The sequence below is a fragment of the Saccostrea cucullata genome, unplaced genomic scaffold (assembly GCF_032062105.1).
Source record: "Saccostrea cucullata isolate Sc308-1 unplaced genomic scaffold, CSIRO_AGI_Scuc_v1 ctg6952, whole genome shotgun sequence".
Taxonomy (NCBI): domain Eukaryota; kingdom Metazoa; phylum Mollusca; class Bivalvia; order Ostreida; family Ostreidae; genus Saccostrea; species Saccostrea cuccullata.
Window position 1 is genome coordinate 5340 of NW_026928181.1, and position 26975 is coordinate 32314.

The 26975-nt window shown below is 34.7% G+C and overlaps 1 protein-coding gene across 1 annotated transcript; it reads left to right on the top strand.

The window, feature by feature from the left end:
- Positions 1–3893: 3893 nt before the first annotated feature.
- Positions 3894–26056, top strand: LOC134276688 (transformation/transcription domain-associated protein-like; the record flags this gene model as incomplete). The annotated part of the gene is made up of 33 exons (XM_062758961.1): positions 3894–4013; positions 4878–4987; positions 6095–6144; positions 6633–6743; positions 7340–7444; positions 7948–8031; positions 8442–8636; positions 9029–9195; positions 9537–9633; positions 9952–10090; positions 10328–10406; positions 10694–10898; positions 13354–13445; positions 13572–13749; positions 13996–14137; positions 14565–14706; positions 14996–15053; positions 15461–15514; positions 15637–15675; positions 15954–16050; positions 16419–16513; positions 16785–16950; positions 17292–17548; positions 17913–18023; positions 18212–18301; positions 18699–18850; positions 19140–19240; positions 19488–19583; positions 19859–20034; positions 20408–20493; positions 20836–20947; positions 21252–21437; positions 25727–26056. Coding segments are annotated over exons 2-33 (4086 nt in total), but the record flags the coding sequence as incomplete, so codon positions are not given.
- Between the last annotated feature and the right edge of the window lie 919 nt (positions 26057–26975).

Genomic DNA, 26975 nt, shown 5'->3' on the forward strand with positions numbered 1-26975 from the left:
GTTAAATTAGAAACTTTTGGGGGTATATTTCTGTTGTTCTGACATCCAAATTTTAAAACCTTGAAAATCAGACCTAGAGTATTCATAGTTTTTGTTTGACGAAGAGTTGAAAATGCAACTTCACGTTTTCATGTGTTCATAACATGTGTCTTTCAGTTTGTGGTAAAGAATGAACAAAATTGTTATTTATTGTTAAAGTTTCATTTTCTTCTCCTTTATGTAATATGTAACAGTTTACAAACTAATTATTCATATTTCAACTCCCTATTGTAACAATTCTGAAATGATTTACTTTAGACGCTGTTATGAACGATATACGAAGTTTACGGTGAATAAATTTCCTTCAAGTTCCCTGCTGAACATGCACATCTTTACATTCTGTGTTGTCATCCACATATTCTAATTCTAATGTAACATTTCAAGCTTTTTACTGGTCAATGACAATTTTATTGCAAAAAAATTCTTCATTTATTGTTCATAACCAAGACACTTTAAGGTCAGAGAGGTAGTGATGTTTCCTTTATGCTCATTTAAACTCTTAACCACCTTCTGTTGCATGTAACATATATTCCACAATAATTCTGGTAATATATTAAATGCATATTAGCTACTAATTGGAAATAGTATCACCATGCCTGCAGGGGAGATTCTAGAGCAGTAACGTGTATGACCAACAACCATGTATGAATGACTTTGAAGTTATCCTGAGATGTCAATGATACAAAAACACGATACAAATTATTTTCAGTTTTAATATAAATTCATTACATTTCAAAAGATATTATTCTTCCAAATTACAAATCTGAAAAGAAAGAAAAAACTAAGTTTATATACACTATTGATCAAACCAATTGAAATTTGGACCCGCTGCCGTCTGAGGCTCTCCACTCAGTGCGAATTGTGGTTCCTCAGGTTGACTTATAAATGCTTTGCCCTCTATGGTCTGGGGCTCTCCACTCAGTGCGATTTGTGGTTCCACAGGTTGACTTATAATGGCTTTGCCCTCTATGGTCTGGGGCTCTCCACTCAGTGCGACTTGTGGTTCCACAGGTTGACTTATAATGGCTGGGCCCTCTTTGGTCTTGGGCTCTTATAATGGCTGGGCCCTCTATGGTCTGGGGCTCTCCACTCAGTGCGACTTGTGGTTCCAAAGGTTGACTTATAATGGCTGGGCCCTCTATGGTCTGGGGCTCTCCACTCAGTGTGACTTGTGGTTCCTCTGGTTTACTTATACTGGTTGGGCCCTCTTTGGTCTGGGGCTCTTATAATGGCTGGGCCCTCTATGGTCTGGGGCTCTCCACTCAGTGCGACTTGTGGTTCCACAGGTTGACTTATAATGGCTGGGCCCTCTATGGTCTGGGGCTCTCCACTCAGTGCGACTTGTGGTTCCACAGGTTGACTTATAATGGCTGGGCCCTCTATGGTCTGGGGCTCTCCACTCAGTGCGACTTGTGGTTCATATTCTTTTTTGTGATTGCACAAACATCATGTAATTAGAATGTTCCCACAGCTACCTTTAATTTTTCTTTATATATATATTTTTTAATATTTACAATTTTTTTAACTTACAAATAAATAAATAATTTTTGGAGGCTATTCAATAAATGCAAACATGTGTGAAATGAGGAGCAAGTGACTATTTGATAAAAACAATAGCATGAGTTTCACGGTAACGTTTTATTTAAAAGCGAACACTTGCCCCGTTTGACGACCAGTAGGTGAATGAGAGGATTTTCGTTAACATGAATATCATAACTATCTTTCTTTCTTTCTTATTAAGCGTAGTTCCATCTTCAATATTGTGTTTTGAAGTAAGCTGTTCATGAAATTTTAAAGTCAGATGCAAAATTAGTTTAAATCACTATTTACTAACACGATGATATCTCGTCAAGAAAAGTGCATTGAGGCAGAAGGGGAAAGACAGAGTAATCTAAACAATGACGCCATTAATAAAAGGGCGACACGCAGAGTGAGGTCATCAAATAGAAAAATGTTTAAAGTATCAAGGTGATTCTTTTCAACACTAACTGTACTTTTTTGTTTTAAATTCTTTAAAATATTTAGTGTATGAATCTCATGGTATCAGTCCACGAATATATAAAAACCCTCCAATAAACAACATTTTTTATCTTAAAAAAAGTATTTTAAAAAAATCGATTTCAAACATACCAATTGATTAAAAGATTTGCTTTTAATTAGGAAAAAATAATGTTGTAATTATGGATGCTATGACATGTAGAACAATAAATTGCATTTTACGTTTGTGAGAGAAATCTAATTAACCTACACAATGATAATTCATGTTAGCTGGATTTAAAACATTGCTGTGATGTCATTTCTTTGTTCTGCAGTGAGTAGTGAGCATTCCCTGCCGACCGGACACACCCACCATGTGCTCCTTGTTCCGGGGAAAACGGAAAAAATCCGTTATCAATTCAGTGTGTATTTAACATGTATAATGGCCTTACAATTAGTATGAAAACGTCAGTCAGCATTTGACTTAATGATAAATTGTTAATTTTGCAAACAAGGTCATTGTATCGACCATAAAACTTACGGAATGATGACTTTAAACTAGACTGCTGATATCTTCATCAACTTTTTTGTTAATAACTTACTGCGTTTTAGCAATTAATACGTTCTAACATGCTCCCCTGTATCGAATCAACCATGAGATTATAAACTCTGTATGCAGGTGATGAAAGTATATTGCTGTATATGGAAATTGACGATTTAAAGTTTGGTGTTTCATCTCTAACAAATCCTGCTCTAGTTGACTTGTATCTAAAAGCATGGAAATTTTCCTCGACTTCTTTTGAGATATTTCACATTACTATGTTCAACTCCCATGAGCAGGGACGTAGCAACGGGGGGGGGGGGGGGGGGGGGGGGGGGGGGCTGGCCCCCCACCACTTTTTCCCCCAACATTACCTGTACTATAGTAAATGTTCATTGAAAGGATGGTTGGCCCCCCCACCTTATACCATAGTATAGTGAAATCAAGGATTGTAGGGGAAAAATTGGAAGTGATAGTAAGTTGGCTTCGAACTCACCCCCCCCCCCCCCCCCCCCACGAAATAGGATTTTTGAGTTTGGGCAACTTTTTTTTTTTTTTTTTTTTTTTGCTTGTCAACTTTTTCAGGTATAAGGAAAAAATTTTTTTTTCTCTGGTTGGCCCCCCACTTTCAAAAACGATGCTACGTGCCTGCATGAGTACTTTCAGTACTTTGATTTTTCTATTATATACTACTGTACTACAGTAAAAAAAATAATGGTATATCTATAGGTCCCTGATACTACCCCTCTCCCTTTAAAAAAAAAAAAAACACCTAGTATCTGGTATATTTATGCATTGCACTACCATGTAGATTGATTATTTATTTACCCTGGTATATTATCTCTAAACATGCAAATTCTTTGGTTAGCTTTTACCTTAACAAGGCCTCATTTACCCCTAGGTGTTCCTCAGAAGTTTACCCAGCATTCAAGAGTATCAAAAGTGATGTTTATTTTCTTCTACATCCATTTGGTCATATCTAAAAAAGATACTTAAACCTAGTCTTCAAGCATGCTTGAAACATTTATTATTGTGTAGTTTTTCTTTTTTAAAAGAGCAAACATTAAATTTTTTGTCGCCCGACAGATGTCGCTTTACCTGAAAAAATAATTTCTGAGCCATGAATGGCAAAGTCTGTCTAACTGTACAGTAAAATTGGAAAATTATATATTACTGTATTAAAATAATAATATTTGTAAGAGAGGTAGATTTGTAATAAATGAATGAAAATAGTGTTGAATTAATTGATTTGATGTTTTGAAATTTATAAATAACTTAAGAATGATAGAATAATCTATAACCGGAAAAACGTTCTTTGTTCGCAAAGGTTTTAGAAATTATTATCAAAATGGCACCGGTCTTGCTAGCGCCTCTTCAAAAATAATTTTGTTAATTTATAATTTAGTGAAGTAATCCTTTAAAATGGAGAGAACGTAAGCTTTTCATAGATTTATAGGTAAGTAGTGCTTGCAGATTAGCTGATATACGAATATTTATGTATGTTCCAGAATCTTTCTTGAAGAATTTCTAACTTCAGAAATAGAGGAAATCTTGGCTAATATTGGTCTTTATACCGAATATGTCCAGCATTAAAAAAAAAAGGTTATATTTTGTGTCTTTATGTGGATCATTTTAACTAAAATTGGGAGAACATTGAAAAACATAACTATATAGGTTATAAACATATGATAAACAGATAAAGACAATTTTGGAAAACGAGGGAAAAGAAAAAAAATCTGTACTTGAACTGTTGAATAATATCTAATATGAAACGTTTGAAATTTTAATCGACTTTGTAAAAGTTAATTGAATAATTATAAGTAATGCCATTTAATTTGAAATTCAGATGTGAATGTAATGTGAAGCGGTCACTCATCCAAGGGTTAAACAGGCTCGCCGTTGCTTAACTTGCCTGAAATAGAGGGAGACTCTATCGCATCACCAGAAAAGCTAGCTCACTAGCGAGGCAGTATAATTTCCCTATATACTGTACGCTACATAAACTTAACAAAAAAAATTCCAACCCGAAATTTTGAAAACTTACGTTGATCCTTTTCTACAGTATAAACATGTTTGGAGAATATTTTGTCTTGGTTATGGAATTTTTACATTTACATGCAATTAGGCTTAAGTTAGAACTATGTGTGACACATAGTTCTAACTTAAGCCTAATTGCATGTAAATGTAAAAGTCTGTGTCTGATATTACTCTTAAAAGAATGCTATTGCTTTATCAGTAATGGCCTTAACATGCTGGAAAAATAATTTTGCTTAGTTGTATGAAACTTGTTATATTTCTTGAAGATTGAAATCTATTTCAGACCTTAACTGCTCAGAATGTTGCAATCGCCATTGAGCCCCCATGATGTCACAGGTCAACTTACGACCTTTAGGTCGTACGTTGCTCTCATCGCAGATCCGACCCCAGGGAGTAAGTATCTGATTCTGTAGACTCTTAATAGGAAAAGGTTTGCTTAATGAAACATTTTATATGAACATCGATTTTGTGTACAATACTGTAAAATCACATATTTTAGAGGGATCAAATTTTCGTGGTTTGGGTGAAAACTCTTGCTAAAACTGTTTCTGCATAAATTTGTCAGTGTTTGTATTAGAAATTTACAACATCAGTGAAAAAAGTCTGCATTATAATTTTGATATCCCTCCCTTTTTTTTAGTTTTTAGGTCAACCTCTTAAAATTACGGCTGTGTTATCATTGGCAGTTTTAAAATTTTTTTTTTTTAAATAAAGTTTATCTTTTTTTTTAAAAATCTGGTTCGTGGGGATTTGAATCCGTGGATGAAGAATTGTTGAGTAGTTATGAATGTAAACATTTTACATCTCGTGGTGGACAAGAATTCGTGGGTCTCTTCATACCTTGAAAACAACAAGAATTAAACCCCTACGAAAATTTGTGATTTCACAGTACAATGTATATTAAAACTGGATATGAATAGAATCTAACTCTTGATAGAAAAATAGTCGAAGTAAATCATTTTACATTACAACATCAAATTTGTGTACAAGATTTTCTATTAAATATTTTGTTATCCTACAGTTAAGGTGAATATAGATTGTACCAGTACATTACTCTCCAAGGTGTAGTTTTTCATTTCCCCCCTCTTATTCACATTCTATATAAAAAATAGGAAGTTTCCAAAATACTTGTGATAATTAGGATTCAATAAATATATAATTTATGACAATCATGCTACATTTTAAGTATGGAGAAGATAATCAAATTCTAGGAATTGAAATTATAATAGTATTTTTTAAAATAATTAACAAAACTTTTGTGTTAATAATTTTGTGGAATGATTAACAAAATTTGTTGTTGTCGATCTGACTCCCTGTTTGTTTTGGGTTGAGGCGGACATGACAGTATAATGCTGATAAGATCTGACCACAAAGAGTAAAGATTTCATAATTTTCTTGAGAATTTTAATTTACAGAGGACTTTCTTCTGTTTAAAAAATTTTTCCACTCAAACTCAAAGTTTGACTACCTTAATAACATGTTTTATGGATATGGTTTTAGTTGTTGAGAAGAAATTGAAGGCAGCTCAAGAACTGAGTGAGAATTTTGAAGTAAGTGTATTTAATGTTTTCATTAAAAATCTTTTACCGCTCTTGTAATAACACAGGAGTTTGAAGTTATTATCATCCAAAAAAAAAATCCGGAAAAAAAAATTCCCATTTCCCATCCTCAATTAAAAAAAGTGTTTTTTTAGTTGATGGTGGGAAATTTTTTTTCTGGACTTTTATTTACGATAAAAACTTCAGACTCCTGTGGTATTACTAAGAATGCACATTGAGATTTACATATTCTATATTGACAAGTCAACATATTTTTTTAGTTATATGAAGCTGATTAAGTTTTCTATAAAATATTTCAATTTTTATTCATTCAGTGATTAATGAACATAGACACAGCACAAGACAATGATTTTTTTTATTTAGAGGATCCAACTTCTGCATGAATTCACAATTATCCTTTAATTTCAAAATTACATGTTGATAAAAGATAAAGTAGTTACTCTATATGTACTAATTTTTTATCTGTCCTCTCATTACAGAGTGTGGTTCTGTCCCCCCAATATTCACAGTTCCTGGGCGAGGCACTGAAGGTCTTCCTAAAGATCCTAGATGAAGGGGAACCACAGTTTATTGCTGAACAAAACATGCAGGTCAGGATACGGGCTGTTTATTAATATTTACGGGCTGTTTATAAAATATTTGTTCAATGATCACAGATACTGTAGACATTTTTTTTTCCAGGGGGTCATAATTCCAGGGAATCTCTATTTTTGTTCATATTGCTGGTAGAAAATTATGCGGATGTTTTAAGACTCTCCTGATATGCCTTATATTTGCATCAAGTTCGATGGAACAAAATTTCTGCAGAAAATTTGCAACCACGTACATTGCGTAAATTAATATCACGTGGAAAAAAGTTCTTCTACAGTACTGTTAATCAATAAAAATTAGTGCAGATTTAGTGTCTTTGTCATGTCATACTTATGGAGCAATATTTAAAAGTGGTGAAAATAAAGAAAATGTAATGGAAATTAAAAAAAATTAGAGATGATTTTTTTTTATCAAAATATTTAAAATAAATGAAATGTAAAGAATTACATTGTAATGAAATGTGAGAAAAAGAAGCGAATTTGTTCCAGTTCTCAAAAACTACAGAAATCACTTAATGTCATACTCAAAGAAAACTTTTTGTATGGAATGCACATTGTATAGGAGAGCCATTGTATATATGTTTTGATTTTTTTAGCAACTGAGAAAGCTACTACTGGAGATTATTCATCGGATTCCGAGCAATGAGCACCTGAAGAAATATGTTCAGCAGATCCTCTCACTTATGTTCAAACTCTTAAAGGTATACTTATAAATCACTTAATGTTTAATTCAGTCCTGTTCTCAGTTGAAATTGTTAAGGTATCCTTGAATATCAATTAGTTTTTATATTCCTCATCTTCAAAATCTTAAAGATATCCTTCAAAATCTCTTAAATTTTACATCAATCCCATTCCACATGGTCAAACTCTTAAGATTATCCTTAAAAATTACTTTGCTTTTACTTGTATCTTATTTCTCTTGTTTTAAAGAAATTCTAGAAAATTGTTGAGGTTTTAAATTGATCCTATTAGTATTCCCCATATTCAATCTTCTGAAGTATCCTTAAAAATCGGTTAAGTTTTAAATTGATGCTGGCCTCTGTATTTGAACTTGTTCATGAAAGTTATTATATTTTTTCCTTTGGTCCATTGTTAAAAAGGTGTCATACTTGTAGAATTAACAGCTTACAATGTAGGAATTAGATTGTGATGTCAGACAAGAACAATTGGAATGACATTAATGTGTACAACCTATCTATTACAGATTGAGAACGAGGAGAATGTCTTGGTGTGTTTACGTATCATTATAGAGCTACACAAACAATACAGGCCACAGATGAATGAGGAGGTAAAAACATCAACATTACGGCATTAGGAAAAAAATCAACAAAATAAGCATAATTTTGACATTTTTTTTTCAAAATATGTTGTGTAGAATTCTTCACATCAAGCAATTTGTTTTTAAAAAGGTCAGCAAAGACGTGTACAGTGCAGCTCTAAATTGTTTACAGACATATATTTTTAAAAGATGATGAAATTTGTGTTCTTCAGATGAATGCTTTGAAAGTTTATCACCTTTCTGTCATTCTAATCGAAAACATACATGTATTTTGTACTGCTATTAAAAAATATTAGAAAATATTAGAACTATACTGTTGAATATGATGAAAATCACTGTGCATGTTTTCTCTTTCCCGGAAAATGTGTGAAAATTACTGAAAAATTAAACTTGGGAGAATTTGAATTTTTTCCTTGCAGATAAAAGACTTCCTTCAGTTTGTGAAAACCATCTACAACACCATACCCAGTCATCTGGCCAAGATCTTTGAGCCTCGCAGTCAGATTAAGGTCAAGGACGTTACAGAGGTCAATGTCGACACCATACTGCAGGAGACCTTCACCACGACAACCATACTGACAGACAAGAAAAATGCCGACAACCAGAACATATCAGTATGTCATCATTATAATCATGTCAAAAGTTGGAGTATTCTTCTGTAAAGGATTGCAATCTCTTGATTGCCAGTGAACTTCAAATGTGTCTTTTAAATTTGTTCAACTGTTTTTAAAAAAGCACCTGCTTGAGAATTTTTACTCAGAAACATCAAATTCATGTAGAATTTTCGCTTGATTAATGAATTTACTAGAGGTTGGACTTCAACAAATCTTAGAGAGTTATGATAATTCTGATCAGCTCATTACCTTATTTCAAACTTGAAATTTTTTTCTCCCCCAAAAGGTAATACATGTACCTGTTGAAAAAAATTGAAACTTTATTTTTGGATTACTTGTGTGGTATTAACTTCCGTTATAGCTGGAAATAAATTTACATTTGTTGATTTCAGTATAACATTATCCCCCGTGGAGTCCTGTCCCTGAAGGTGCTGGCCGAGCTGCCCATTATAGTGGTCCTCATGTACCAGCTGTATAAACCCAACGTACACCAGGAAGTGGCAGAGTTCATTCCCCTGATCATGAATACCATAACACTACAACCCTCAGCCATTCACAAGTAAGAATTATCTCTCCTCTGTCTCTCTTTCTCTCTCTTTCTGTCTCTGTGACTCTCTCTGTCTCTTTCTCCCCCTCTTGAATTCATATTCTCTTTCATAGTTTGTCAGTCCCAATCTCTGGTTTATACATTGTATCATGTTATTTCAAAAAATATGAATATCAAAAGGCTAAGCATTGCAGGTTGAGAGCAATTTGTTAGAAATATGTCATTTACATTAAATATATGGTTGCTTGTAACATAATATTATATATTATGTACTGATTTTCCTGTGTAAAAAAGCTTTATCTGTAAGTTTTGCATTGAAATGAACTTGAATACAATTGTTTACTTTTTTATAGGACCAGTCCATCGTTCAACAAGGAAGTGTTTGTGGATTTCATTGCAGCTCAGATAAAAACTCTCTCCTTCCTAGCTTACATCATCAGGATTTATCAGGTTTATATTTTGCACAGTTGTGATTTACTTCTCTCATGGTATCAAAAAACAGTTGACTGGATGTTTTGAAAAAAATAATTCAGTTTTAAAACATGCTGTAGACCAAAGGCAACTTTTTAAATTAAAGAGGTTAAAAGCAAAAATTTAAGTGTTAAAGCTTTGTGTGATCTTAAATAAAACTTCAATTAAAAAAAAAGTGTACCGTCTATTTGCATCAAAGATGTCTAAAATTTGTTCAAAGTTTTGAAGAATTACATAAATCACGTAAATATATTCATTCTTTTGGATTACACACACGGTATTGTATTTCCAACATAGGAACAAGTCCAGCAGCATGCTAATCACATGGTGAACGGCCTTCTGGGATTGCTGGAGTTCTGCCCACAGGAAGTGGCCCATCTCAGGAAGGAGTTACTGATAGCTGCCCGGCACATTCTGGCCACAGACCTCAGAAACAGTAAGGGGGCACCTTACCAATTTTACTGAATTTTACAGGCTTTAGAGTACTACTTGTATAAATGAAAATTTGGATACCTGTATAACATGCAATGTTCTTGAGAAATCAAAATTCTGTATAATATGTACAAATGAGTCATGAAATACACAGAGAATCATTTTTTCTAAGCAACTGAAAAAAAATTCTTTTGGCAGAACTAATTGTAACTCAGATGCATTTGATATTTTCTCTCTACAGAGTTTGTACAGGTCATTGACAAATTGTTTGATGAGAAAATTTTGATTGGATCAGGATGGACAACTCATGAATCTTTACGGTGAGTTTGGACTTTCATACTTGATATTTACTAGTATGTTTTTAGGCTTTTGAAGCTGCTTGTATAATTGCATACATGTAAATTATACATGTCATGAACTTATAAAACTTTCTGTTTATTTAGTAGGGAATCATAAACTTGTGCATCAATCATGTATTTTTTACAATATTGAGCCTTTTTTGTGTTTTTTCTTACGGAAATGTTATTGTGGAGTTTACATAAAATTTCATCCTCATCACTGAACATTAGAATCTGTATATATAATTCCCTGCCTCTTCCACTGACAGCCCCCTGGCCTACAGTACCCTGGCTGACCTGGTCCATCACGTGCGTCAGTCCCTGCCCCTGAAGGAGCTCTCGATGGCGGTCAACCTTTTCTCTAAGAACGTCCACGACGAGTCCCTCCCCAGCAGTATACAGACCATGTCCTGTAAACTCCTACTGAACCTGGTCGAGTGTATCAGGGCCAAGAGTGAGGCCGAAAATGGAAATGTGAGTCCATGGACTGATTTACAGATACAACATATTCATATAACATAAATTTATGTTATCAGAGCTAAGGGTAAAGACAGACAAGAAACTTTGTGATTATGTGACAGAGTTATCTGTCTGATTTTTAGCTCTTCTGAGCCAAAGGCTCAAAGAGCTAATGCTATGGCCATTTGTGCGGTGTGCGGTGTGCGTTAACTTTTTAGAATATGGGCCATAACTCAAGAACCCCTTGGCCAATCAGTGTCAAATTTGTCACAGGGTATCCTTGGCCCAAGGGCTACCATTTATACTAAAATAAGGGTTGGGACCCTAAAACAAGGGGAGATAATCAGGAAAACAAAACCAAAAGTACTGGTTGCTAAAAAATCTTCTTCTCCAGAACCACCAGGCAGATTTTCACCAAACTTACACACAAGGATCAGAATATGTTGAAGATTAAAAATTGTTCGAGGCATGACCCTGGGGCAAAGGGCGTGGTCTCAAGGTCACTTTAAAGTTTACCTAAATGTACCATTAATAAAAATGTTTATATTTTGCTTACTATAAGGACTATGATCATCAAATCTTGTAAGTTGATGCATCTTAGGACTTCACATCATCTTAACTCAAAAGTAGGTCACGCTGACCTACTTTTTTAATTTTGCGGGCATTTGTTTTCAAATTGATTTTAAGGCAAATTTTGGACACTTTTAGGCCTATGATCATCAAACTTAGTCAGTTGATGCATCTTGGGTCCTTGAACAACGTCAACTTAAAAGTAGGTCACCGTGACCTACTTTTTGAACTTTATGACTTATCCTTTATAAAACATTTAATCCCATTATTTCAGGCACTGAAAGGGTTAGAATCATCAAATCTTGTAAGTTGCTGCATCTTGGGACCTTAAAACATATTTAAGAAAAAGTAGGTCACTGTGACCTACTTTTTGAATTTGGCAGGCAATTGTTTTCAAATTGTTTAAAAGGCATATTTTGATTACCTTCAGACCTACGATCATCAAACTTGGTCAGGAGATGCATCTTGGGACTCTGAAAAATGTCGACCAAAATGTAGGTCACGGTGACCTACTTTTGACATTTTATGGCTAGATTTAAGTATCTCTAGTACTTATTGGCTTAGAATCATCAAACTTTGTGAGTTTATGCATTTTGGGTTTTCGGAGAGTGACGACCAAAAATTAGGTCACAGTGACCTACTTTCGACATTTTTTGGCTATATTTCAGTAATTTTAGGTATTTATTGGCTTGGAATTATCAAACTTTGTGAGTTGATGGATTTTTGGTTTTTGGAGAGTGTCCACCAAAAATTCGGTCACGGTGACCTACTTTTTACATTTTATGGCTATATTTAAGAATCTCCGGTACCTATTGGTTTAGAATCATCATACTTTGTCAGTTGACTTGGGTTTTCCGAGAATGTCGACCAAAAAGTAGGTCATGGTTACCTACTTTTGAATATCTCAGGTATTTATTGGCATAGAATTATCAAACTTGGTCAGCAGATGCATCTTGGGACTCTAAAAAATGTCAACCAAAATGTAGGTCACGATGACCTACTTTCGACATTTCCTGGCTATATTTAAGTATCTCTAGTACTTATTGGCTTAGAATCATCAAACTTTGTCAGTTGATGCATCTTCGGTTTTCCAAGAATGTCGACCAAAAAGTAGGTCACAGTGACCTACTTTTGACATTTTATGGCTATATTAAAGTATCTCCGGTACTTATTGGTTTAGAATCATCATACTTTGACTGTTGATGCATCTTGCGTTTTCCGAGAATGTCGACCAAAAAGTAGGTCACAGTGACCTACTTTTGAATATCTCAGGTATTTATTGGCTTAGAATTATCAAACTTAGTCAGCAGATGCATCTTGGGACTCTGAAAAATGTTGACTAAAATGTGGGTCACAATGACCTACTTTCGACATTTCCTGGCTATATTTAAGTATCTTAGGTATTTATTGGCTTAGAATAATCAAACTTTGTCAGTTGAAGCATTTTGGGTTTTTCAAGAATATAGACCAAAAAGTAGTCCTAATTTGCTTAGAATCATCAAATTTTATCAGGTGATGCAACTTGGGTTTCAGGATACTTAGGATTAGAGGCTTCAAATACAAGTGATAGGTTGTACAATTTATCAGAAGAGTGATTCAAGGCCCTTGGGCCTCTTGTTAAATGTAACATGTTTATACAATGTAAATTTATGCTATTAGAGCTAAGAAAAGAAATTATAAAAGAATTTTGCAATTTTTTGATGTTCAATTCATAGAGTTTATATTGAAAGTATAAATATATGTTGATTTAAGGTGGAGGGAAAAAATCAAAGAAGCCTGAGAACTTTTAAAGCGAACTAATAACTCTTTGCTTTTCAATACAAATTCATTATTGTTGAAGAACAGTTAATTGTGGTTTGGGTGAGAGGGATTGCAGATGTTTGTATGTTCATCATTTCAGGGGAGAGAACTGCTGATGAGAATGCTGGAAGTGTTTGTCCTGAAGTTCAAAACCATTGCTAAGATTCAGCTGCCACAAATTCTACAGAAATGGTAAAAACAAATTTTATTCTGTTCAAAGAAAATGGTTGATAATAAATACTTGTATCTCTATTTATTTGTAAAAATGACCCAGGAATGAATGTGATGATATCCTATACTTTTATACATCCCCTGCAGCAAACAACAGCCACAAAGTCCAACTCAGCAGACTCCGACCTTGACCGATGCCAAACAGAATGTGGAGGTCAAGGTCGAGGCTCCTAAGACTCCAGTGGAGGAGAGTAAACCCCCCATGACCGCCTCACTCCTGGCTGACACGGCAACCAAGGACACAGACAAAGCTTGGACTGAAAAGGTCAGTAGGGGTCAAGGTCTCATCAATTGACCTAATTAATACCAATTTTCAGTGAAATGAAATTGTAAGTGTAACAATTTAGTGTAACAGGTAAGTGATGTTTTTTTTTATGTTAGTCACATTTGAAAATTTTGTAAAATCATGATGGTATTGTCATTCTTGTCTTTTAAAAAAATAGAAACTTTTTTTTATATGCAGAAATGAAAGATGTTTAAAAATTTTTACTTGACATTTTTATCATCACAGTCGCTGCAGAACCGTTTTGGTGTAACTCCTAGTCAGTACAGCGTTTATTCGGTCAGTGATTGTAGAAGTTTGGTCAAGACTCTGGTGTGTGGAGTCAAAACCATCACCTGGGGCATCGTCTCCTGTAAAGCCGTGGGCGCAGGTTAGTGTTGTTTACAAATAATTAAGATGAGATTTATAACAGAATATTTTCATTGAATTAATTTTATTGACATAATGTTGAATAACTAAAAATACAGCCAATACTTGTTATCGCGAAGTCAATGGGACAAAGAAAGTTTTTTTTTTGTTGATATTATTGGATTCAATATATTAAAAGTGAAATATTTAAAAGGAATCAGGGGGTTGAAATTTCAGAAACATTTCGACAGACATGTACCTATGGTATTTGAAATAATTAGTGCTCGAGATGCCGAAAATGAACTGTATTTGTTGATGCTTTTAATAAGGAACAAAAGAAGTGTTCGGTGCATATGTATGTGAATGTAATACACCTAATTTAAAAAATGCTTATCAATATTTATTAGCTAGTTTATTTCTCAAAATTGTTTTAAAATTCTGTATTACAGAAGCTGCCACAGTCCAGAACAAGCAGTTCTTACCTAAGGAGGCCCTGGTCTACATCCGACTGGTCAAGTTTGCTCTGCAGGCACTGGACATCTACACAATCAACATCGGGGCTAATGGTCAAGCGGTCATCAGGCCAGCTGTGTAAGTGACCAAACAAGCATTACAAGTGCAAATATACGTGAAATGTGTAATTATGTAACAAATTGTCATTGTATTCAGTCTTGTTTATAATTTTTGGATTTTTGTCCAAGGTTGATCTTTAAACTTAGAAAATTTTGTGTGTGAAAACTAAAATTACACAGATGTATATTTATCAAACTCGTAAATCACTAATTACATGAAGAAATAATGCATAAAAGTGTTTTAGAAAGTAACTGCTAGCTTTTCTATGACCTGGTCATTCTCTGTAAAGAGGTTTTTTGGTTGACAGGGTTCAAACAGTAAGAACTAAAGAAGAAAAGGAAGTCCTAGAACATTTTGCTGGAGTGGTGAGTAAACTATCATAGATTGTGGCTATTGTCATCAATACAACTAAGGCATTAATTCAGTGTACAGTAAAATACACATACAGTTAAACTTTGTTATCTTGAACCTGATGGGACTGAGAAAAAACTTCAATATATCTGAGGATTTGAGATATCAAATGTTAAATACTTATAAAGAATATATGGTTGGGACTTCGAAATCACTTCGACATATCCATGGTATTGGAGATACTGAAGTTCAACTGTATATAACAGAGTGCTAGGAACTGACTATTTTGCTTCGTTATAAGCTTATTTGTTATATCTGATAAGTTTACAATATGAATAAAGGGGAATGAAAACCTCTTATAAGCATGTTTTTTTTGACTGTATGTACAGGGTGTGAAAATGATGTCTCTATTTCTTTGTAGTTCACGATGATGCATCCATTGACATTCAAAGAGATCTTCTCCTCAACTGTCGAGGTACTCTATGCATTTGCTCTTCTTAGTTTCAAAATCAAAAAGTTCATGTATATTAAAATTTATTAGCAACATTTTCTGAAATTTTTTAACTGGTAACCTTAAAAAATATTTTATTTTTTCAGTACATGGTGAATCGGATTCATAACAATTATGCACTACAGGTAGGGGACACAACTCTTTCTTTCTCAATTTACAGATACTATAGTTGTCTGCTCTTTGATTGATTGATTGAAAAACCAAACTCTTTAGTTGTAAAACTACTTTGATAGATGTACATATATATATACAAGCAAAAAATTTAAGTCACTTCAACAGATGTTTGATAATGTCTTGTACATGTGTTGATGGTATTAAATGCAGTTAATAACACACTTAATTTCAGCTTGACTAATTCTAATGTTATCATTTTACATTACTTGCTATCACTGTTTTCTTTCAGATTGTTGCAAACTCCTTCCTGGCTAATCCCACCACCTCTGCCACATTTGCCACCATTCTTGTTGACTATCTGCTGGCCAGGCTAGAGGAAATGGGATGTAAGTGAATACAATACTGACTGAATCAGTAAAAATGACTAAAATCAGAAAATACTGACTGGATAAGTAAAGACTAACTGGAATCAGTAAATTATGACTGGAATCAGTAAATAGAGCTATCTTAGTTATTTTATTAGAATTTTTCAGTCTTGTGCATATACAGTCATGTAGATACGAGTCCTGGAGTACATTTTGTACAAGAATGAAGAGTTTACATGATTCTGTTCATACTGAAGTCAAGAAGATGAGAATTTAAGGGAATAATGAGCATCAAATAACTCCATCAAAACCTTTTTGATTTAGCTCATAATTCTTTTAATCAAAAATTTGTTAGAAAATGTTGATGATATCTGACTTGTTGTTAACAGCCAATCTGGATCGGTCCAATCTCTACCTGAAGTTGTTCAAGCTGGTGTTTGGCTCTGTGTCTCTGTTTGCAAACGAGAATGAACAAATGTTAAAGGTAAGTTAATTTGACAGAATTTAGAAATTACATGTTTAAAGTCAAATACATGTATGACTTCTGCAAGATAAATAGCTCAGTATAATTCATATGTGACTGTTTGCTTAAATTCTGCAGAAAAATGACTTGCGTGTTATATCTTTTTTGTGAAGAGTCACATATATATTCATTTCACTCCTGCCCCCCACCCCTAACCCCCAAAATTTACATGGATTCTATACTTTTATTACTTTACTTTTCATATGATGAGCTGTTATTTGTCTTTCTACAGCCACATCTGCACACGATAGTGAACCGCTCCATGGAGCTGGCAATGAGTGCCAAGGAGCCCTATAACTACTTCCTGTTACTGAGGGCCCTGTTCCGATCTATCGGAGGAGGAAGTCACGACCTGCTGTACCAGGAGTTCCTTCCCTTACTCCCAAATCTACTACAGGGTAAGGAATGTTTTAAACTCAGAAAGAAAACTTAAGCTTTTTCTAAACCAAGTATTTCTCTGTATGCATCCTTTTAGGAAATATTTGATAAGTTAACTTTCAAGAATACTAATTTTCTTAAATGTATGTAAGAGCAGATTTGTTAGATAGGTTCGTGTACAATGTAAATCAAATTTGATTCATATTTCCACTGCATATGAGATTCACTTAAACCTGAAGGCACTTTGTTGTTACATTTATTAACAGGGACCATAGCAAAAATGTAATTTAAAAAAGAATAAGAGTTATTTCTTATAGCATATTTGTAGACCACATACTAATTCAGTTTCTCTGTTCCTCAGGTTTGAACAGCTTACAGAGTGGACTACACAGGCAGCACATGAAGGACCTGTTCGTTGAGCTGTGTCTGACTGTTCCGGTCCGTTTGAGCTCCCTCTTACCCTACCTCCCCATGCTGATGGACCCCCTGGTGTCGGCGCTGAATGGGTCACAGACGCTGGTCAGTCAGGGACTGAGGACCCTGGAGCTGTGTGTGGACAATCTACAGCCCGACTTTCTATATGACCACATACAGCCCGTCAGGGCGGAACTCATGCAGGTAAAGACAGAGGGGTATACTAACAGATATAGCCATGGGAGCAGTTGGTGTTTTATTCCTAGGATGTAAGAGATTTAGTGGAAAGTGCAACCTTTTTGTTCTTTTAGGTGTTTTCCTCACTTTAGGACTTCAACCTTGGTGTTAAATTGTAATATTAAGCAAAATGACAAAAAAGTAAAGTTTTAAGACTTTAAAAATTGTTAAAATTGTGTAATTATAGATCTATTACATGTGCAAAAGAAATTAACCTCGGAGTCCTCGTAAGGGGATTGTAATTTCTTCAGAATTTAAAATCTGTTCTTCAGACATAATTATTTATTAAATGAGAAGATGTATTAATTTATTTCTTATATTACATTTACAGGCTTTATGGAAGACCCTGAGAAGTCCAGTGGACAACATTGCTCATGTCGCATTTCGAGTTCTCGGAAAATTTGGTGGTGGAAATCGCAAAATGCTGAGAGAGCCACAGAAGGTTGGGATTTATACAAGAGACAGTCTTGTAAAACTTTTATAACAGATTATGAATAGAAATTAGAAGAATAGAAAGTTTTTTGCTACATGTAAACCACTTGTCTGAAAACTTTATACACTTAGACCTTTAGCCATGAAAACTCTAACAAAGGGAAGATAAGTAATTAAAATTAAAATTTTTCCCCACAGCTCCACTACAATGACCGTGAGACAGTTGGACCATGTATCACCATCTACTTCCAGGATTGTAAAACTCCCATCACTAAACCAGTAGAAAAGGTACAATAATTGTGAATTGTGACTTATACAATGGATACATGTAGAAGAGATACAAAGCTAAGTATGGAAACATGGTCTTTGAATGATATGGTGTTAAGTTTCCTTTATTGGTGCACTTTCTAAATTGATCTTGACTGGTTATGATTTCATGAAAAATTCATTTCATGAATTTATCTACATATAATGTACATGTATTTTCATCTTTAAGTTAGTAATGATTATTAATTATGCTAAAGGCTGACTAAGTTCACAAATTACATATCTCATAAAAATTTTTCAGTGATATTACTTTAAAATGTACACAATTATCATAAATTTTATCAATATTAATCACCTATTTACTTTCGCCTGTTAACTGTTCTTTCAATTGACACACTTTCTCCTACTTTTACCCCAGGCTGTGGACTTTGCCCTGACCACACTGAAGTGCAGCACCACAGATAACTTTGCCCGGAGACAGGCCTGGGAACTCATCAAGTGTTTCCTGGTCTCTGTGATGAACCTGGAGGACGAAAAACTCACCCTCACCAATCTGTTTACACACACCAGGTAATCACACAAACACTGGTAATTTGTGTACAAATGATCACATACACTAGGTATTTTATAAGCAAAAATGGAAAATAAGATATTTATATCTTATCAAATTTAGAAATAAGATAAATACAAATTAAAAAGTTTTTTGTCTCCTTTCATTTTGTACAAACTGTTTTTAGACTGAAAGAAAAGAAATGTAAATGGAAACGGTTATTGTGGTGTGCATATTAATTATATTACAAGATTTCAGTTAGGAACAATTCATTTATGTACATGTTTTTAATGGAATCGAAAATTGTAGCTTCACAGAGAAGGAGATTCCCATACAGACCAGCCAGCTGTACAAAAATCCCGACGCTCACTCCAGAAAGGTTCATGAGCAGGCCCTGACTGGAATGTTTGGTAAGTTGTGTGCCATCTAGACACATACAGACAAAAGATCTTTGGTCAGAGTCGATGAGTACAAGCTGCTTGACTCAGCTTGACTGACTATTTCATCAGATGACTTTTTGCTGTAAGATTAATTACTTGAATCAAGGACCCAAAGGCAAAATGAATACATTTATGTTTTGTCTAAAATGCTTTTATTAGTTTTCATAAGATGTCCATGTGATTTGATCAGTGAGTGATAGTGATTTTTCTTTTACAGTTGCAGCAGCCATCAAGGAGTTAAGACAGATTGCTCTCCCCTTCATGGCGTGTATGGTCAAACACTACACCATGATAGCCATATCTCAACAGTGTGGTGAGTCAATAATTTAAAGAGTGTAACTGTTCTGTGTATAGAAATAATTTGCTTTAATCATGTTAATTGTGGATTACTGAAGCAGACTAATTAGGGAAAATGGCTAACTTGTAAAACTTTTGTGCTTTTTATTATAGAAAAAAAGGAATTTTCTGCCTATTCATTACGACATAATATGAAAGACATAATTTTCAAATATTTTAAAAATAACTTTAGAATTAAGATTTGTTAACTGTGACATATTGACACATAAATGATTTTTTCTGTCAATACAGGTCCATTCCCAGTTGGAGACAAACAGAACAAGCTGCAGGGTATGGACACACAGATCTTGATCGATGCCCTCGCTGTTATCATGGGACATGAAGAGAAGGAGCTGTGTAAACCAGGGAACCTGGCTCTGGTTCTGATCCTGGATACAGCTACCACTCTACTGGGATCTAAAGAGAGGGTAAGTGTAAAACTAGGAACCCAGATCTGGTTCTAATCCTGGAAATACGAATAACTCTACTGGGATCTAAAGAGAAGGTAAGGGTAAAACTGGGAATCCTCCCTGATTCTAAACACAGGAAGGAGGGAGTAAATATAAAATGGGCACTCTAGCCCAGGTTTAAATTAAGGACACAGCAACTGGGTTCGAAGAAGTGTCAATTGAAATAAAAATTTATATTAGTCCTGATTCTAGACAGAACAAATATGGTAAGAATGCAAGAAGATATTAAAACTTTATATAATATTCAAAAACTTTTTGAGTGGCTCTTTATATTTACTTAACCTGGAATGCAGTGTAGATTTATGATTTTGATTCCTCTCTATTTCCCCAGGCCTGTCAGCTGCCCCTGTTTGAGTACCTGGTAGAGAGGATGTGTTCTCTGTGTTATGACAGAGCCTGGTACGCCAAGTTTGGAGGGTAAGTATTTATTTGGAAGAAATTAGACCTTGATAGAAAAAAAAAGATAAAAAGTACATTAGGTGAAGATCATATACTAGTAAGTCAGTACATTTGGTCATGATATTGATAGCAATAATGATGTCTAATGAAAACTTAATATTAATTAAAATTTAAGTGCAAATTACAAGTAAATATGCAAAAATGATATACAGTGGTTATAAAGGATTTATAAATCATACTGAATACGTTTGTCATGTGTTTGCTTTATAGACCATGGTATTTACTTGTAGATGTTCAGTAGGTAGGTACACAAGACAGTCTAGCTGTCAGTTTTATACTCTATTTCTGGTATGATTTCAGGTGCCTTGCTGTCCGCTTTATGTACGAGAGGATGGCCCTGAAGTGGGTATTGGAGCACCAGTTTATCTTCCTCAAGGCCCTTCTGTTTGTCATGATGGACCTTACCAAAGAGGTGGGTGGGCAAGCCTTTATGCTTTTCCTTTTCAAATGTTCATGATTTTAGGCCAAGACATAATATCTTTTTATTTGTGTTTTCAAAATTGAAATTTTCCATGCGTGCATGAGAGCTTAATAATGGAATTCTAGAATTTGTGGATTAACTTAATTTTTTTTCATTTCTTTATATTTTTTCAAGAATTTAAAAGCACAATTTTGTGTAGAGCCATTTTAATATGAAGAATAGAAGCACATGATGTGCAAAAATTTAATGTCTTTGAAACTTTCATTTCCTTGTCTATTTTCACTTTCACTATCAGGTGTCCAGTGGGGCTGTGGACTTGGCTAAAAATAACCTGGAGAACATGCTGATTAAGTGTGCCTCGGAAATCGAGGGGGAGAAAGCGTCAGAGGAAATCCTGGCCGCCCAGAAGAAGTCGTTACATGAGGTGGTGCACGAACTGGTCAGACAGATCACCTCCCCCAACACCATTGTCAGGGAACAGGTGGGGCATCAGCAACGTTTTGTAACTTCTTGAGTCTGAGGGAATGAATACAAACTAAATTTTATGTTAATTAGCATTATGATGGCTTTGGCATTCACAGATTGTATGAATGCAATAAAGTAGCTATGAAGGTACGTGTTCATAGTACTGTAAGTTAAAAAAAAGAGTCTATTTATTTTTAGTGAGAAATATTACAAAGAATTTCACATTTTGAATTATTATTTATATATTAGAATGTTCTTACATGATATCTGATTTAACGAGGCCCGATCTACTTGATCTGCGCATACGTTTTAACGCAGCGTCGACTCAGGCACGTCACAATACCCTTGACTGCCGTCACAATTGAACACAATAACGTCACAGTTAAAATGACGTCAAATTGCGCTAAAATGTTTCGCTGATCTTGCTTACCTGGTAGCTCTATAGAATATGCATTGAAAGCTGGCATTTCTATTATGTTTTTTTTTAAATATTCAAATTAATAAACAACTTTGGAACCTAATTAATTTTGAGGGATTAATTTTTTGGTACAGATTCATCAATTTTTTTTCTGTTTTATTTCAATTTGTGAGTTTAAAAAACAAACATTGCAACTAAAAGTAAACGATTTTAGTCTGTCTCTTTGAACATGTTGAAGTGTTTATACACACTCTTTTTATTGCGGACTTAAATATTTTCTTGACAATCTTGTCATAATTCCAGAAGACCTAGTGATAACAGGAGACTTAAATTTTCACATTGACAATCCCAATGATAGTGAAGGAAATAAGTTTATACTTACACTTGAGGAGCATGGGTTGTCGCAGCACGTAGTTGGTGCAACCCACACCAAGGGCCATACACTGGATGTCCTCATAACAAGGAACGCAAGCTCTCTTTTAAGAAGTTTACCTACCATACAAGACCCTGTGTTGTGCGACAACAACGGCAACGCTGCAGGTGATCATCTTGCCATCCAAGCTTATCTGCAGGTTGCAAAGACTCCCAAAGAAAGAAAGACAGTAACTTTTCGTAGGATGAAAAAACTTGAAATCGAAAAGTTCAGGACTGACCTTGACTCTTCGCCAGTCCTTAGTGATAAAACCGACTCATTGGAGAATCTCATCACTGGCTATGACCATGAGCTAAGGGCCGTCCTAAACAAACATGTCCCAGAAGAGACAAGAACAATCACCCTTCGTCCTAATACACCATGGTACACGGAGGATCTAATGACGGCAAAAAGAGAAAAACGTCGGGCTGAAAGACAGATGAGGAAATCAAACCTGACTGTTCATAGAGAAATTTTCAGAGACACATCCATTCAAGTAACCAGGCTAATACTAGAAACAAAGAAAAAATACTATTCAGATAAAATCGACGAGGTAGGAAACGACCAGAAAAAATTATATAAACTTACAAACTCACTGATAGGTAAGCAAACCAAACCTATTTTCCCTTCTAATGGTTGTGAACAGGACCTTTCAAATACTTTTGGCACTTTTTTCCTAAATAAAATCAATACTATTAGAGACCATCTTTCAAACTTAAATGAACAGACCTCAATGGATGTTCTAAGAGCGGACATAAGATTTGAGGGCAAATCACTTGAGTGCTTCACATCAGCATCAGAGGCAGAGGTTCGAAAGATCATTATGGCTTCTCCATCTAAATCATGTGAGTTAGACCCAATACCAACTTCCGTCTTGAAATCCTGTGTTGACAGTCTTCTTCCAACAATCACAACCATTATAAATAAATCATTATCAGAATCAACTGTTCCAACTTCACTGAAAAATGCTGTTGTTCGACCTCTCTTGAAAAAACAGGGATTGGACAAAGAGGTGTTAAAGAACTACCGCCCTGTCTCGAACCTTCCATTTATTTCTAAAATCCTGGAAAAGGTTGTAAATTCTAGGCTGGAAGATCATTTACAGTCAAACCACCTGCATGATAGACAGCAGTCAGCATACCGTGTGTATCACTCAACGGAGACCGCTCTCTTGAGAGTCCACCATGATATAACATCAGCGCTAGACAAGGGTTCAAGTGTTGTTCTGTTAATGCTGGACTTATCTGCAGCCTTCGATGTGATTGATCATAATATTCTTATCAATCGCCTAGAATTTTCGTTTGGCATAACTGGTGCGGCCTTGTCATGGATACGATCATACCTAAGCAATCGGCACCAACGTATTGCTATAGGTTCATCCGAGTCTAGAGACTTTCATCTACATTTTGGCGTTCTCCAGGGATCGGTCCTTGGACCTAAGCTTTACAGCCTGTTTGCTAAGCCAATTTGTGATATATGCCGAAAACACAACTGTTTACATGAGTTTCCAGTGTTATGCAGATGATACTCAGCTGTATATGGCAATAGCACCTACTACCAACTGGATAGACTTGGCATCTCGTTTGCAAACTTGCCTTTCCGATATAAGTTCTTGGATGCGCTCTAACTTGTTAAAGATAAATCAAGAAAAAAATGGAGCTTATTATCTTTGCACCAAAACAGAGAATTCATCATTTTAATGAAGATAGCATCAATTTTGACGGAAATAAAGTTAAAGTCTCATCATGTGTGAAAAATTTAAGTGTTTTCTTTGATTCTGTGCTGAACATGGATAACCAAATCCGAAACATTACCAAGTCATGTTACCATCAACTGCGAAATATTGGACGCATTCGACCTTTAATATCAGAGAGCGCGTGTAAAACCCTGGTATGCTCACTTGTTACTTCCCGTCTAGATTATGGCAATGCCTTACTATACGGTATATGCACCAGTTCCTTAACAAAACTTCAACGGATTCAAAATACGGCCGCCAGAATAATTACTCGTACAAAGAAACATGATCATATAACACCTGTGTTAGTCAACTTACATTGGCTTCCCGTAGAACATCGAATCCAGTACAAGCTGCTTCTACAGACTTTTAAAGCTTTAAACGGAACATCACCACTATATATACAAGAACTGGTTCAGGTTTACACGCCTAGAAGATCTCTACGCTCAGAGAACTCCATGTTCCTTGTTCAGTCGCGTGCGCAGACTAAATCATATGGCGACAGGCGATTCGACGTGGCTAGTGCAACATTGTGGAACAGTCTTCCTCAAACTTTGAGATTGGAAAGAAATTTTATTCGTTTTAAAAAATTATTAAAAACTTATTTATTTACTACTGCATACCCAGATTATTCCTAAGAAGCTACTCTTATTTGTTTTAAATTTTTAAATTTAAATTATCTTATAACATGGGACATTACAGCAATTAACATGTATAAATATTTCTTATCTTTTTAAAAGTTTATTTATGTATATTCTTATAGCTTTAATTTGTAATCTTTTAAAAGTTTATTTATGTGTATTCTTACGGCTTTGACATGTATTTTTAGTCCTACAGTGCTTGTAATTTTTATGTTTTATGCTTATATTTTATGTACAGGGCTTTAGAGTAATTTTATATTATATTTAGCGCTTTATAAATTGTGTATAATAATAATAATAATAATTAAATATGCATGGATTATCTTCAGTTTTAAAAAGTAAAATAATTCTATAAATCATTTAAATTGAACCGCCGAAATATTTTATTTTTCTATATATTACATGATATTAGTAAAAATTGCAATTTTGTCGCCCTTACCCCCCCCCCCTCCCTCTACCCCTTTTTTCCACGTAAAACAACGTCGAGTGTTAAGAGAAAAATAAAGCATGGCGAGAAAATTATTTCATAATGTAAGAATTATTTATTTTTTTTAGAAACTAATACATTATTGTAATCGTTTGTTGGCGTTATGTAAACCCATTGCGACCTATAAAATACGAAGTTGGATAGAATAAATCCAAATTTTGTGTTTTGACATGCCCCCTTTTCACTGCAATAAAGGCTACCTCCAATTTTCTTTTCATTTTTTATAAGAAGAATGAAAATTGCATGATATATGTGAAAAACAAAGAATTTTATCATGTATTTTTTTTTAAATTTGTAAATTTCTTTGTTTATTGAATAGTTTTAGTATGTAATTGTGTATAAAAACACGAAAAATGGTCCATATCTTGACAGTGCCCCCATTTCACTACAATAAAGGCAAGGTAACAAAATTTCATTCTAATTTTTCTAAGCATAAAACATACAAGTATATTTCCAAGAATTAAATTTTTTTATCATTCCGTTTTCGTAATTTTCAACTAGATCGGGCCTCGTTAAGATTTCTTTGCTAACAAGGGGATTTCAAGAATTTAGAATTTTCCATTCAGTTGTACGAACGATAATATGAAATTATGTGTTGTTTTCTTTGTATAGGCCATGCATTCCCTGGAGACTCTGGCCAAGACAACAGGGAGATCAGTGACGGACATCATGGAACCTCACAAGGAGGTCCTACAGGACATGATACCGCCCAAAAAACATCTCCTGAGGCACCAGCCCGCCAACGCACAGATAGGACTCATGGTAAGTCATCACCCAACCCCACCTCCCATAAAACACCTCCTGAGGCACCAGCCCGCCAACGCACAGATAGGACTCATGGTAAGTCAACCACAGATAGGACTCATGGTAAGTCAGCCCCTCCATCATCCCAAAAAACACCTCCTGAGGCACCATCCAGCCAACGCACAGATAGGACTCATGGTAAGTCATCACACCCTGCCAACCCCCCCAACCCCCCCCCCCCCTCCCCCCACCCCCACCCCCAAACCCCACTTTCGTAGAATTTCAAACCAGGCTGCCATTGCACAGATAGGACTCATAGTAACACCCCCCCACCCCCACCCCCCCCCCCCCCCCAATAAAAAAAGAATAGAAGAAAAAGCCATCTTAGTCACCCAGCTTCTAATGCACAGATCTGACTTATGGTAAGATAACTGGCCTCATTTTTGTCACTTACAATGATACATAAGGCCAGCATTTTTTTATTTTTAGGTTTACGAACATCAAAATGAAAAAGTCCCGTAGGAGGAGGAAATAAAAAAAAAATAAAATTAATTCTTGGATAAATTATCGACTTTTGTACATTCATTTTTGCTTCTTTTTTTATGCTATCCTAAGAGATTCCTTGCCACTTGACACACAATGGTTACAAATAGGAAAAAGGAACCTTTAATAATTTATTTGCTTATTTCATCATCTGTCAGTTTGGGCTAGTGATATAAATTTTGTGAAGTTGATCAGAATAGATTTTAAAAAATCAATTCCTTAAAATTCTTTCAATATATCTTCATTTTTTTAAAAATATGTGTTAGGTAAATGTGTAGCCATTGTTCTAAAATATACCTGAGACCTAAAATTATAATTCCTTTCATAAAACAGCCAGGGAGTACTGGGAAGTATGGTGAATATTTTTTTCAATTAAGAGTAAAATAATGTTCTGGCTGCCACAAACGATACTACACATGTACACATGGTACATGCCTGTATATATTTGTGTATACTTGCTATTTAATGGTTGAATTTTTTAAAAATTTCTTCAGGGTATTGTTTATTTCTTCCTCAAAAAAAGACTTAATTAACTTCAATAGTTCTATTCATTACATCTGATGCATAAGCGACC